The following is a 15,926-nucleotide window of genomic DNA, read 5'->3' as shown; positions in this document are numbered from 1 at the left end:
CTGCATTGCTTGCTGTTTGGGGTTTTAGGCGGGGTTTCTGTACAGCACTTTGTGACGTCGGCTGATGTGAAAAGGGCTTTCTAAATAAATTTGATTAAATTGATTAGGCTCTAACTAGAAAAGCAAATGGCCCTGGGAAACTAATAATGTCAGCTAGGGTGCCAGCCAGCTAACATTAGATAGCTAGCTAACAGTACACTTTAGCTTGAAATGAAACCACTTTGTCAAAATTAGAAACGTGTAATATCTGAAAATGTAGCGAGCTATCGCTTGACTATCTTACCTGTATACATCATCATGCCTGTCAGGAACTCCATACCACGGTTGCCCTTAGTTTGAAGATGTAATCCAGAGACAGGTGTTTTCTCAAACTCTTTAGCTATCATACTCTAATTCCACTGATTTCAGAACTTGATCCTCCAGAAAGTGGAGAACCCCACTTATGCAGCTCCACTACACAATACATTTTTTAAAGACCCACGTTCAACAGGATTACCAACACAGACTGACGAGCTCAAATAGACAGAAGCCTTCTATATGGCAGACCAATCCGAACTCATCTCTCGGCATGTCCAGCCCACTCATTATCTCAGCCAATCATGTTCAGTGGGAAGGTTACCCCTTTTTCTGTGGCTTAACCAACAAGGCTCGTAATTTAAGAATTTTATTCGTATTAACAGATGGCATACAAGTTTGTTATTAAGGCACATGAAAGTTCACATGTTCTAGAAAGCATTTCTGCCAAAAACCGCATTTTGATTAAAAAAATAAAATAAATACGTTCAAACTGCTCTCCTGTGAAGTTGCGACATACCCCTAGTTTTCTGAATTGGGTCACAAATTAGCTACTCTTGATAGAGATAGAAATAATCAGGTAAACATAAACAATGCTAGTAAAGTTGCCATGATAACCAGTTGTGCTTGTGTGGCTATAAATGCTGTTATTCTGCTAGAGCACCGTAGTCAGAATTCTGTGAGAATGTTGTTGCTTAGCTCTAACACATAGCCTAACAGCTGATTTCAGTTTACTGCAAGCCATTTTGTTGGGAGAGGGACACACATGCTTCAGGGTGACTAAAATCCTCTTAAATGTCATAAATACTTGGGCTGGACCTAGTTTGGCCTCTGGACTCCAGCCCTGTTCAACAGTGGGTACTAGCCCCTATGATGCAGGGATAAACTGCAACAGGATTCACAAGATAGAGGCCCTAGTCTTTCAGAGAGAAGACTAAAGCATTTGGGCAAATCTGATCAAAACCAGCCAAGCAACTCGACTGCTGTTCTCCCATTGGAGAAGCCTGAGGCAGGGAAACCTTTCTCTGGCAGAGGCAAAGCCAGCATGGGGCTGACTGGCTTTAAATATAGTACTGGCCTCCACCACAGCAATTTCCACTGTCAAACAAAGAGCAAGTTGGGACTGGTGTAGGTTATTGCTGATAGATGTCATGCAGAGATAATAACTTTAACAAGGATATTCAAATATCACCCACATTTTCCCAAATAATACTAACACAGACACACGTATGTGTTTGTAAACATCTGAAAACATCTACACTCTTGCCTGAAGTTAGTGTTCTGTCTTTTTGAATGTTTTCCTCGTCTTTTATCATAGTAGGCCAACTTTGATGTTATTAAAGTAGGCTAACAAACTTCTAGCACCGAGACCCCTAGAGAGCTCATCCTGATGTCGTATTACCCCTAGGTGTCGACACCGTCAGCCCAGCTGGTAATACACTCGTGTCACCCATGGACCGGCTGGTACATAAAACATCCTCCATTCAGGCTGCAAAGGTGTCAGTTTCCTCCCCAACTCGATTTAATTAGCTTTTTTTTTTTTGCTTTCGGGAGAGTTGTGTGTTTTTTTTATTGGGCACAGTGTTTTTTCCGTTTTACATTCGCTCTTTTGCTGGTTATACTATATAATTTCTTACATCCTAGACACATTTCCTCATCTGTTTGACTGCACCACCCCTATATAAAGGTGTTTTGGTACTTCCCTAATGCACTACACTTTTTCACATGCTAACTTTTACTATACCACAGGTTTGTATAGTCTACCAGTCTAACAGCCTATCTGCCCTAAATGTACTATTCATAGTGACAACATTGGGAGGTGTATGATTTGTCAAGATCTGCAATAGGCTAACTAGAAATCATACCACACATTAAAGCATTCAACGCTGCATACATTTTTTTTATATGAATCCACATGAACAAATTGGAATAGCTGTTAGGTAGCGGAGCCCAGGTGCATCATTGCTCATGGAAGGACAGTGAAGACATGAGACACACAGCTCAAAACTCTCCCCAATTGAAAAGCCAACTGACATTTACTACTGAGGTGCTGACCTGTTGCATCCTCTAAAACCACAGAGTTCCTCTGTCCAGTGCCTGTGTTCTTTTGCCCAGCTTAATCTTTTCTTTTTATTGGCCAGTCTGAGATACGGCTTTTTCATTGCAACTCTGCCTAGAAGGCCAGCATCCCGAAGTCACCTCTTCACTGTTGACGTTGAGACTGGTGTTTTGCGGGAGGTATTTCATGAAGGTGCCAGTTGAGGACTTTTGAGGCGTCTGAATTAGAGGTCGGCCGATTAATCGGAATGGCCGATTAATTAGGGCCGATTTCAAGTTTTCATAACAATTGGAAATCTTTATTTTTGGACGCCGATTTTGCAGATTTTTTTTTTAAAAACACCTTTATTTAATTTTTATTTAACTAGGCAAGTCAGTTAAGAACACATTCTTATTTTCATTGATGGCCTAGGAACGGTGGGTTAACTGCCTCGTTCAGATTTTCACCTTGCCAGCTCGGGGGTTCCAATCTTGCAACCTTACAGTTAACTAGTCCAACGCAATAGCGACCTGCCTCGTTGCACTCCACAAGTAGACTGCCTGTTACGCGAATGCAGTAAGCCAAGGTAAGTTGCTAGCTAACGTTAAACTTACCTTATAAAAAACAATCAATCAATCATAATCACTAGTTAACTACACATGGTTAATGATATTACTAGATATTTTCTAGCGTGTCATGCGTTGCGTATAATCTGACTGAGCATACAAACATACAAGTATCTAAGTATCTGACTGAGCGGTGGTAGGCAGAAGAAGGCGCGTAAACATTCATTCAAACAGCACGTTCGTGCGTTTTGCCAGCAGCTCTTCGTTGTCAGTCAAGCATTGCGCTGTTTATGACTTCAAGCATATCAACTCCCGAGATGAGGCTGGTGTAACCGTAGTGAAATGGCCGGCTAGTTAGTGCACGCTAATAGCGTTTCAAACGTCACTCGCTCGCTCTGAGCCTTGGAGTGGTTGTTTCCCTTGCTCTGCATGGGTAACGCTGCTTCTAGGGTGGCTGTTGTCGTTGTGTTCCTGGTTCGAGCCCAGGGAGGAGCGAGGAGAGGGACGGAAGCTGTACTGTTACACTGGCAATATTAAAGTGCCTATAAGAACATCCAATAGTCAAAGGTATATGAAATACAAATGGTATAGAGAGAAATAGTCCTATAATTCCAATAATAACTACAACCTAAAACTTCTTACCTGGGAATATTGAAGACTCATGTTAAAAGGAACCACCAGCTTTCATATGTTCTCATGTTCTGAGCAAGGAACTTAAACGTTAGCTTTCTTACATGGCAAATATTGCACTTTTACTTTCTCCAACACTTTGTTTTTGCATTATTTAAACCAAATTGAACATGTTTCATTATTTATTTGAGGCTAAATTGATTTTATTGATGTATTATATTAGTTATATAAGTTAAAATAAGTGTTCATTCAGTATTGTCATTATTACAAATATATATATTAAAAATAAAAATATATTTTTATTTATTTATTATTATTTATTTTAAATCGGTATCGGCTCTTTTGGTCCTCCAATAATTGGTATCGGTATCGGCGTTGAAAAATCATAATCGTCGACCTCTAGTCTGAATTTCTAATCAATTTGATGTTATTTTAATGGACCAAAAATGTGCTTCTCTTTAAAAATAAACAATGAAATTCTAAGTGACACCAAACTTTTGAATGGTAGTGTATATATATGAAGAGCCTACATGTATCAACTTTCACACGGAATGCTTTTGTTTAAGTTTTGTGCCAATGAATTTAACATTGCCAAATCTGTAAATAATAAAGAAAATGTTGTGCCTATTTAATGCAACCCTTGCTGTTAATAGATCGCAAAGCAGCATTCCAACTGGGCTAAACTTTTGGAAATGACAAGTTTGGTATGGTTTAGAAACTTGGGTGATCAAGTTATCAGTGTAGCCTGTAATCGCCTGGACATGTTGAAATATCACTTCCAGAATAAAAACCTTCAGGCTTCCATCATAATGGTTCATTTATAGAAAATATTAATTACAGGGGGCAGTTTGGAAAAAAACTAATCCCGTCCAAATAGTCCTCTGGAATAGTGGACATTCTATCGTAATAATTACATAACCAACATTCTCTAGTAATACTAGTCCCGTGCAAATACGGCTATAGTCTATTTATTGTGGTGTTGAAAACGCAAACCATGATATTAGTGTGCCCAATGCTTTGTTTATTGGTTGTGTGGTGCTTTTGCACAGAAACCTGTCAGTGGAAATTTTGTTGCTAACAAGTACATGTAAAATCTCAGAGAATGATAATTAAATGCTAACAAGTGCATTGTGAACATTTTATACAGTTTCTGACCTAAACTATACAAGTAACTCAAAAATACTACTCACAGTTTGCTCCACGCACATAACAAATATTAGACAGCAAGGCTGTTGATCCAGGAAGGGATTATCTGCTGTTACCAAGAGAAGCTTGATTTTGGAAGAAGCTAACCACCTTCAAACAGGCAAAGTGTCAATACAGGACTAAGATTGAATCCTACTCCACCAGCTCTGATGCTCGTTGGATGTGGCAGGGCTTGCAAACTATCACGGATTACAAAGGGAAACCCAGCCATGAGCTGCCCAGTGATGCGAGCCTACCAGATGAGCTAAATACCTTCTATACTTGCTTTGAGGCAAGCAACACTGAACCATATATGAGAGCACCGGCTGTTCAAACGACTGTGTGATCACGCTCTCCGTAGCTGATGTGAGTAAGAACTTTAAACAGGTCAACATTCACAAGGTCTCAGGGCCAGACGGATTACCAGGATGTGTATTCAGAGCATGCGTTGAACAGCTGGCAAGGGTCTTCACTGACATGTTCAACCTCTCCCTGACCCAGTCTGTAACACCTACATGTTTCAAGCAGACCATCATAGTCTCTCTGCCAAAGAACACCAAGGTAACTTGCCTAAATGCCTACTGCCCTGTAGCACTCACATTTGTAGCCATGAAATGCTTTGAAAGGCTGGTCTGCAACTGGATTCTGGACTTCCTGATGGGCCATCCCCAGGTGTTGAGGGTAGGCAACAACACATACGCCACGCTGACCCTCAACACAGGGGCCCCTCAGGAGTGTGTGCTTAGTCCCCTCCTGTACTCCCTATTCACCCACTACTATAGCAATAAAATGCAAATTAATTACTTAAAAATCATAATGTGATTTTCTGGATTTTTGTTTTAGATTCCATCTCTCACAGTTGAAGTTAGACCTCTACAATTAGACCTCTACATGCTTTGTAAGTAGGAAAACCTGCAAAATCGGCAGTGTATCAAACACTTGTTCTCCCCACTGTAGCCTTATTGTTATTTTGTATTACTACATTTTTTTGTGTTATTACATACAACCGGAAATAACTTTTGGATATCAGAGCGGTGGTAACTCGCCAGCATTACGACCAGGAATACAACCAGGAATACAACTTTCCTAAATTTCCTAAATCCCCCTCGGGCAATTGAACTTATTCGAGAGGCTACTCCAAAACACTGCCGGCGTAGAAGAGGTATTCAGACTGGACTTCTAGTCCGACTCGAGGCGTGCACACCATCCGCCGCATCCGAGTATGTTACTCGCTAATGTACAGTCCATGGATAATAAAGTAGACGAGCTCGGGCGAGGATCTCCTTCCCGAGTGATATCAGGGATTGTAACATATTCTTTCACGGAAACATGGCTCTCTCGGGATATACTGTCCCTGTCCATACAGCCATCTGGATTCTCAGTACATTGTGCAGACAAGAATAAAGAACTCTCTGAGAAGAACAAAGGTGGGATGTATGTTTCATGACTAACTACTCATTTGTGTGATTGTGAAAGCATACAGAAACTCAAGTCCTTTTGTTCACCCGACCTAGAATACCCCTCAATCAAATACCAATGGTATTACCTCCCAAGAGAGTTCTCTTCGTTTATAGTCACAGCCGTGTATATTCCCCCTCAAGCCGATACCACGATGGCCCTTGGGGAGGGGGCGCTTTTTTTTTGATGACACCTCTGGTTAGACCAGCCCACCCCCTCCCCAGTAAGAATGTGTGTTTTCTGTTGCATTCTTGACATAAATGACAATGGGATTCGGGTAGGGGAGAGAGAAAAAAACATGGGATAATTACAGTGCCTTGCGAAAGTATTCGGCCCCCTTGAACTTTGCGACCTTTTGCCACATTTCAGGCTTCAAACATAAAGATATAAAACTGTATTTTTTGTGAAGAATCAACAACAAGTGGGACACAATCATGAAGTGGAACGACATTTATTGGATATTTCAAACTTTTTTAACAAATCAAAAACTGAAAAATTGGGCGTGCAAAATTATTCCGCCCCCTTAAGTTAATACTTTGTAGCGCCACCTTTTGCTGCGATTACAGCTGTAAGTCGCTTGGGGTATGTCTCAATCAGTTTTGCACATCGAGAGACTGAGATTTTTTCCCATTCCTCCTTGCAAAACAGCTCGAGCTCAGTGAGGTTGGATGGAGAGCATTTGTGAACAGCAGTTTTCAGTTCTTTCCACAGATTCTCGATTGGATTCAGGTCTGGACTTTGACTTGGCCATTCTAACACCTGGATATGTTTATTTTTGAACCATTACATTGTAGATTTTGCTTTATGTTTTGGATCATTGTCTTGTTGGAAGACAAATCTCCGTCCCAGTCTCAGGTCTTTTGCAGACTCCATCAGGTTTTCTTCCAGAATGGTCCTGTATTTGGCTCCATCCATCTTCCCATCAATTTGAACCATCTTCCCTGTCCCTGCTGAAGAAAAGCAGGCCCAAACCATGATGCTGCTGCCACCACCATGTTTGACAGTGGGGATGGTGTGTTCAGGGCGATGAGCTGTGTTGCTTTTACGCCAAACATAACGTTTTGCATTGTTGCCAAAAAGTTCAATTTTGGTTTCATCTGACCAGAGCACCTTCTTCCACATGTTTGGTGTGTCTCCCAGGTGGCTTGTGGCAAACTTTAAACGACACGTTTTATGGATATCTTTAAGAAATGGCTTTCTTCTTGCCACTCTTCCATAAAGGCCAGATTTGTGCAATATACGACTGATTGTTGTCCTATGGACAGAGTCTCCCACCTCAGCTGTAGATCTCTGCAGTTCATCCAGAGTGATCATGGGCCTCTTGGCTGCATCTCTGATAAGTCTTCTCCTTGTATGAGCTGAAAGTTTAGAGGGACGGCCTGGTCTTGGTAGATTTGCAGTGGTCTGATACTCCTTCCATTTCAATATTATCGCTTGCACAGTGCTCCTTGGGATGTTTAAAGCTTGGGAAATCTTTTTGTATCCAATTCCGGCTTAAAACTTCTTCACAATAGTATCTCGGACCTGCCTGGTGTGTTCCTTGTTCTTCATGATGCTCTCTGCGCTTTTAACGGACCTCTGAGACTATCACAGTGCAGGTGCATTTATACGGAGACTTGATTACACACAGGTGGATTGTATGTATCATCATTAGTCATTTAGGTCAACATTGGATCATTCAGAGATCCTCACTGAACTTCTGGAGAGAGTTTGCTGCACTGAAAGTAAAGGGGCTGAATAATTTTGCACGCCCAATTTTTCAGTTTTTGATTTGTTAAAAAAGTTTGAAATATCCAATAAATGTCGTTCCACTTCATGATTGTGTCCCACTTGTTGTTGATTCTTCACCAAAAATACAGTTTTATATCTTAATGTTTGAAGCCTGAAATGTGGCAAAAGGTCGCAAAATTCAAGGGGGCCGAATACTTTCGCAAGGCACTGTATATATGGGGCCCATTCTGCATGGAGATCGCTCAGCTCTGTTTTGTAAGCGGTATGCTCTTATCTATTCAGTTGTGAGATTTTTGACACACCCTCTGCTGTGCAATAGATAGTTTACTTTGAGTTAAGTCGGGTCTCTCTCTCCCCCTCTTTTCTCCCAATTGTAGTGGATATCAAGTGATCTGAAGCAGTGCTCACAATTAGTTCTACACTTCTGTTTTCTATTAGTTTTCCATTCTAAACATGACGAAAAGGGAACAATATCAAATAAGGAACATGGCATTCTCTCGCCCCCTCGGCTCGCAGGCCTGCTCCTTCCCATGGCAAGCAACAGAGTGCTGGGGATTGCCCAGCTAATGGTGCTTTCCACCCGCTGGTGCTGGATCGAGGTGAGCGCTTTTCTCCACACAGCTGTCCATTTTTTGCTCAGTTTTAATACGCACTATCTTAGTTACAACACCCCTCTACTTATCGCTCTCACACAAACACGTTGCAATTATGCAGTACAAAGAAATGTGCGCTCTTAACAATAGTCTGTTCTTAGGCGCGTGAGTTAATTATGAGTTTCACGTATGGGGAAGCTTACAATGTATCCGACCATTTCTACCGATCTGTATGACATTTATGATTTTAATATGCACACTTTCATGAAACGGTTTCATTTTAATAACAACATTTTCGTTACTCAAAATCATTGTCACGTAGTTAATAATACAAATCTGAAAGTTAAAATTCCACTAATGCAAGAGCACCAGCCTCTGCCATTTAGATACATTGATTCACCGTGAGCCATTGGCGGCTAAATAAAAATAGAGATGGCCTAGGCAAATGTAGCAGTAGGCCTACAACTTCCATTGTCAACTAAGTAAAAATACATAAAGAAGACATATGTCCAGATGAAAATGCAGGTTCTTTCATCTCTTTATAGATACTCTGCAGGCCTGCCTCCCTTTCTTTCTGTCTTACTGGGTTCAGCACCAGTGTTTATATATATATATGAAGGTCTAGCCCTATGCTGTTGCTTGCGAACTTGCCACATTGTATCAACTAGCCTATTCTGGACCCTCAGAGTAACCTGCTTCAGTGAGCTCTGGACAGACAGCTGTTTTTGCACAAAGGGACATGTGTTCAGGTAGGGTATTTTATGACGTTTCCACTGGATGTATGGGATCCTCAGAGCATGACATTTTCAAATACTGTGAGGAAATTTTATCATTCACAACTGATTTTTTTTAAATGACTGCCTATGTTGACTTACTGAGGTGAAGATAATTTTGACATGCTCAGATTATTAGTTGTGGTGAGTTAAAAGGCTAATTGATCATTAGAAAACCATTTTGCAAGTTTGTTAGCACAGCTGAAAAGTGTTGTTCTGATTAAAGAAGCAATAAAACTGGCCTTCTTTGGACTAGTTGAGTATCTGGAGCATCAGCATTTGTGGGTTTGATTATAGGCTCAAAATTGCCAGAAACAAAGAACTTTCTTCTGAAACTCGTCAGTCTATTCTTGTTCTGAGAAATGAAGGCTATTCCATGTGAGAAATTGCCAAGAAACTGAAGATCTCGTACAACGCTATGTACTGCTCCCTTCACAGAACAGCGCAAACTGGTTCTAACCAGAGTAGAAAGAGGATTGGGAGGCCCCGGTGCACAACTGAGCAAGAGGACAAGTACATTAGGAGTGTTTAGTTTGAGAAACAGACACCTCACAAGTCATCAACTGGCAGCTTCATTAAATAGTACCTGCAAAACACCAGTCTCAATGTCATCATTGAAGAGGCGACTCCGGGATGCTGGCCTCTCTTTGTCACACACACCCCTGCCCTTCTTCTCTTAACATTTGAAATTATACTGAAGACACTATCTTCACACATATTTTTAGATGCATTGCTTTTCACCCGACAGCCACATCTCAAAAACCGCAAATTGAGGGCTTCCCAACTAGGCATGGAGGCCTACACGTTTGTGACTTCAATCACAGCTTTAAAAGGAGCTAATGATCCTCTGTGGCTAAATCATGCTCTCTGGTGAAGTATTTGCACAGACAGGCTTAATTATATAATTTGGCAAATGTATTTAAATTCACTTTAAGCTGCAGTGACTACTCTTATTGAATATTGTCCTATGCTTAGGCTACTCATTACATTTGGAATTGTATTTTATTGTTAGCCTGCAAATATTTTATGTTTTTTTCTATATTTTATAATGTTTTTTTCTACCCCACACACAGCACCCCCTACTCAAAACATCTTCCTCCAGCTATGCACACCCCCAGTAAATGTCGAACTGTCCCTTATAACATCACAGCTGAATTTAATTTAAAACCTTCGACAAAGTAATGCAACATAGCATAGCGAGCCTGAATCGAATGAGAAACGTACACTAATTACCGTACTCTTTGTAAGAAACATTTTAGCCATTAACTGGGCGCGCTTTGACAGTAAAATTGACTAATGTGCAGTGGAATGTTGTGACCTGACTCTACCTCCTTCAGCTGGTCGAGTTCCTGCCGAACGGTCTCGAACTCAGTCTCCAACTCATCATACCGCTGTTTGAGCAGTTGCTTCTCTTCGAGCACCGCAAGCCCGTATTCCGCCGCCTGGATCTTCTCATGAGTCGTGTCGCTCAACTCCCGGGATAGGCGTTCTAATTCCGCCCGAAACCACTGCGGCCCGGCCTCTGCAACCAGAGTCGCCTCTGGATATTCCTGTTCCTCCACAGACATCTTGGCCAGCACTTGAAGGACAACAGAAAAGCATATAAAAATAAATCAGTGCCTTCTGTATTTGAACTGCATGGCTGTGTTGGGTCCTGAACTTTTTGATGTGTACAAAAAGTTCAGCGGATACCGTTATCAGATAGTATTTTCAGCTCGCTCCATAGCCCCGGTACCTATCTTCCACCAGCTAGCCTACTTCATGCCACTAGAGAGGAAACTAAGTTGAGATCATCGATTATGAGGAATACAGTTTCAGGTCTACAGTTGTGCGCCGTGGGAGATGTAGTTTTAGGGCCATTATGTTGGGAAGAAGGACTACGCCCATGGAGAGAAATAGTAATGGTGTCTTTTTGTAGGCACTAACTCAAGAATGGGTAGCTGCAACTCGATATGGCGACCGGAGTTTGGGCGAGTAAGTGTTTCGAAAGGAGTGGGTGTATGGAAAGCGACTCAGCTAATTGGACAGATTTGCTGCCACTCAACACTGTTTTGCGTGGCTGATTGGGCTGCACTATGAGTTGATAGTAACACTGATTCTGCCGCCTTTAGGCAAGACCAAAAAATGGCGTTCCCCTGCAAAACTAGAATAGTTCCAGTAAGCAAAATGACGTCTAAAGGACGTATTTTCCAGAAGTTGGGTTCAATTTAGGTTCTGAATGAAAGATGAAAAGGTATTTTCTGTATGTTTAAAATACATATTTCCAGGACATTGAAAATGCATCTTTTCCGGATGTTGAAAAATATGTATTTTCCGGAAGTTGAAATCAGGTTAATTTTCGGTTCTGAATGAAAGTTGAAAATAAGTCATTTATAGACATCTATGTTTGGGCCAAATCAAGGCTGGTCAATACGGAACAAAATCTGAACCAATCATATGTTTGGACAAGACAAAATCAACCAATCGTGAACGTTGAAATCAAGGCGGTCTGGAGAACACCAAATCTGAACCAAACACTCAGAACCTTAAATATCCGTGGACGTTGAAATCAAGTTAAGATTTGGTCTGGACCGGACCAAAAACCAATATCCGTGGATGTGGAAATCATTGGTTAGAGCGTTGGAATTGTAACCGTAAGGTTGCACTTATTGTAAGTGTAGGGGTGTTAACCCTCGTGTCCTTGCTAAATTCCCAATCTGGCCCTCGACCCATCATGGTCACCTAATCAACATTTTTTTATTGATTGAGCGCCATTTAGGTTAGGCTATTTGATCGGAGAAACCTGCATGATGTAAAAAAGTGTCCTCATGCATTTTTTCTCCAGCCTGTAGGCTACAGAAAAAGCCACATAGTTTTTCTATATCCTATATCTGCAACATGATTTATGTTAGATATTTTTTTGACTGAACATTGGAACGCCTGCTCTGTTGGTGGTGCTGTTGGAGAGATGCGTCTCTCAACAGCACCATGGACAGTTGCGCTGCGAATGGACAAGCAAAATATTTTGCGCCCTTGCCTTTGACAAAGTGGGCACTGCTTATCAAAGGGCAGATTTAGCGCTCACCTAAAAAGCCCATATGCCACTGGTTGAGAGAAATTGTCATTGTTTTTGGGCAAAATTATGTGAGGTTTTATGTGTTGTTGTTGGAGGTGCGTCTTGGTCAGTTTAGCTCAGAAAATGCCTCCCTCCTCAATCTGCCGCCATAGGCACCTAATCCTGCCTAATGAGTGTGCCGGCCGAGAGCAGATATCAAATCAAATTTATTTGTCACATGCAGATGTTAATGCGAGTGTAGCAAAATGCTTGTGCTTCTAGTTCCGACAATGCAGTAATAACCAACGAGTAATCTAACTAACAATTCCAAAACTACTACCTTATACACACAAGTGTAAAGGGATAAAGAATATGTACATAAAGATATATGAATGAGTGATGGTACAGAGCGGCATAGGCAAGATGCAGTAGATGGTATCGAGTACAGTATATACATATGAGATGAGTAATGTAGGGTATGGAAACAAAGTGGCATAGTTTATAGATAGATGCATCCCAATGGCAACCGGGAGTATGGGCAAAGATTTGTATAACTAAACCAAGATAGACCACAGCCTAACATTTCAAACGGGAACAAATTAGTTATAGAGGGCAGAACAAGCATGGAGGCGGGCAGAGCCAAGCACAAGCTAGCGAGATCCTATTGGCGTGTTCGAGCATATATTTGCATATTTAAATTTAGGGAACACCTACTCTGTGAGGTGCGCGTGTACAATAAGTAAATTATCATTCACACTCCTTCTAAACAACGCATTTTTTTACAACTTTGGCAAAGGGTAAAGTCTACAAAACATAGTCCACTCTGTTCGTAACAGATTATAGTTTTGGGAAGCGAAAATGTATCAAGGTGACATCCAGATCGTTATCAATATTAGTTAATTCTTGTGTATGCTGCTATCCTACTTAAAATAAAATAATGCAAGAGAAAAAAAATGGTCACGTATCTAATGCAGGCGACACGACCATGATACCCAGTAGCAGTCGGCAGACCAGAGCGCAGGTCCACGGTTTAAAGATCTATGCATGTTCATTCCACCGCCTGCAATGGCCGTGCAGAAATCAGGTAATTCTTCTTGTGCTTCGCTGAGCAGCAAGGAGCTGTTGTAAAGGAAGTTGTCAAAGAAGGGAATTTGTGTTTATACAGGACGTCCCGCTCTCACCTACCGTCAACCAATCATATCAATAAAGGAGCTACATTTGGAAGCCAAATGGAAGCCAAATGTAGCTCCATTATTGATATGATTGGTTGACGGTAGGTGACAGCGGGACGTCCTGTATAAACACAAATTCCCAATTGCGTTTCACCATCCATACGGCGCCTCGAACCACATTTTCGGATCAAGCATAAATTGGCTCATAATTTGCTCTAAATGTGCCATAGTTTGTTGGACAAAGCCTTTATGAAAGTGAATGGCGTTTTTCTAAGGTTCTTGAATAAATGCTGAAAACAGGGTTTATGGTAAACACAGGTTTAGGATATTTTATACGTTTCGTTCTATGAGAATCTTCATCAGCCAATGTCACTTTTTGTGATTTTTTAAAATGTATTCATGTAATAAGAAAAAACATAAAGGCTTCATAATTCATAAAGGTCATGTTAACTGACTGCTATTATCTCATATAACAAAACGTATAAGATATCCTTAACCTGTGTTAACCTCAAGCCTTATTTGTTGCATTTATTCCCAAACCCTATTCCTTCCCCATTGATTTTTCCCATCCGGATGACTGAACAACCCAGAGGTAACTTATTTCCGGGTTTTAGGACTACAAACTGGCGACCTCTATTGTTTGACAAATGGTAATTCAGGAGTTGATGCGTTGGCAGCGCTCTGTTTATGGAAAAAAAACTGTGGGAAACCCTACAGTCAATGAGGGCGTTAGCCCACCAAGGCCGGGATATTTAGCTAGCTAGTTAAAAAAGTTATTAAGTGCATTTTAACCCCACTGTACAATGCATCCATGTCTTCCTTGATTCTATTCAATATTACATCTACACCAGATTGACGGAGGTCTGCTGATCTAGCCATGGCAAGTAGCCTGATAGCAGCCAGTTTGTTTAGTCCTGTATTTTGGATTTATATTTCCTAGGGTGTAGTACACCATTAACAACTTGTTTTTTGATGCAAAGGATCCTAGTGGATTACAGATCTATATTTCATCCGTGTACAGAACAATCTGCAATGCCTTTGGTTTCTCTGAAAATAAGGGATGTGATTTTAGAAGAGCACCATCAACAATGTCACGAAATTTTTCCCTGCACATCTGGGGTCCCTTTTCAAACATAGACAAAATCCTTGGGTGTGATAAGAACTGTTCTAGACTTTTGACTAATGGTACATCATGAAATCATTTGTCTTTGATGAAAATGTATTTTGATCCTTCACATTTCATCCTGCATATGGTTCCAGCAATTGGAATTTCCTCTGCGTCCAAACAGCAAAACTGCTTCTTAATAACCCTGTCCTGTCTAAATGTTGTTGCAAATATATCCATTGCATCTTTTTCAAGTTGACCTGAAGTGCTTCCTGAAAGCTTCTTTAGCACTGCCTCCATCTGCTTCCTGAGGTTGTCCAATAGTGATGATCGATGCTGCTGTACCCCAGTAACAATGAGCTCCATGTTGGTTAATGCCCCTTTGCCCTTCATCTGAGTCAGATGTATGGAGTTGCTGATCAGTGATGCTGGAGTTAGCTTGAAGCTGATCGAGTTGAATGTTGTCCTGTGTACCACACATCAAAGAAACAGATTATTTCTTGAAATTGTATTTAGTTTCACCAATAGAGCCATTTGTGTTTTGTTCCTATTCATCATTGATTATTTTCACATTAACCCAGCTTTAGCCATAAGAGTCATGATAGATTAAATTATCGAATAGCCTATGAACAGTATGACTTTGGTTCATGAAATAATTTTTAAAAATCCAGAACAAAAAATGCTAGCTAGCTACTTACTTGTTCCGGTGGTACTTGGCTTTCCTCCGATGGCTGTTCACCTGGTCGATGCCTTCAAGTAGGTGTTCAAGGTGGTTTCTCTTTACATGATGATAGAAGGAATTGTACACTATATTCCTCAGTGCATCCGTCAATACCACAGAGTAGCAGGAATCAGGGCTGCGACTGTGCAATCTATTGCTATGGCTCAGCCAAAGCATCTTGAACTTTACTTTAAGCAAACGCAAGTAAAACATTCCCTTTCGATGAAAAGGGCAGAAAAAAATGAAAATGATGTTCACAAGTATTTATAATACGACCAAGTAATTTGATTGGAGTAGACTATAACAGCACCAGGACTTTTAACTATACATGTATCACTCTGCTTTACAGGCGTTCTAATAACATTTAATTACATCAACGATCATTATCTATCTTAAATTGTAAAAAACTTCGCACCTCAAAGATGAACATATTTCCACAAATAACATTTGAGTTCAATTATGAATGGTCGTCAGGAGAGGACGGTCACGTGTAGACCTACACAAAGTAGCAAGCTAGTGTGTAGGAAAATGTTTATGTGGTGCTTGGCAACAGTCCAGTCCCAGTCCAGTTGTGGAACTATGTGTCCCAGTCCAGTTGTGGAACTATGTGTGTTGGTGGAGCCAAA

At 40.9% G+C, this 15,926-nt stretch overlaps 2 protein-coding genes across 16 annotated transcripts in view; one reads left to right on the top strand and one right to left on the bottom strand.

The window, feature by feature from the left end:
• Nucleotides 1-12,575, bottom strand: part of bicd2 (bicaudal D homolog 2 (Drosophila)) — a 50,852-nt gene extending 38,277 nt beyond the window's left edge. For 4 of the 5 annotated variants that reach the window (XR_006079090.1, XR_006079091.1, XR_006079092.1 and 1 more), the window contains exon 1: nt 10,597-12,575. Coding sequence is in view for 2 of the 5 variants with exons in the window: in XM_024412714.2 (XP_024268482.1) it covers nt 10,597-10,836 (240 nt within the window). In the remaining 3 variants the exon portion in view is untranslated. The remainder of the gene's footprint in view (nt 1-10,596) is intronic. The other variant, XM_024412712.2, reaches the window with a different exon arrangement.
• The window catches only part of LOC112244872 (nuclear pore complex protein DDB_G0274915), a 710,200-nt gene that overhangs the window by 331,849 nt on the left and 362,425 nt on the right, over nt 1-15,926 (top strand). The gene's annotated exons all lie outside the window — the stretch shown is intronic.

Source organism: Oncorhynchus tshawytscha, linkage group LG02, assembly GCF_018296145.1.
Source record: "Oncorhynchus tshawytscha isolate Ot180627B linkage group LG02, Otsh_v2.0, whole genome shotgun sequence".
Taxonomy (NCBI): Eukaryota; Metazoa; Chordata; class Actinopteri; order Salmoniformes; family Salmonidae; genus Oncorhynchus; species Oncorhynchus tshawytscha.
This window is presented reverse-complemented; position numbering and strand designations above follow the sequence as displayed.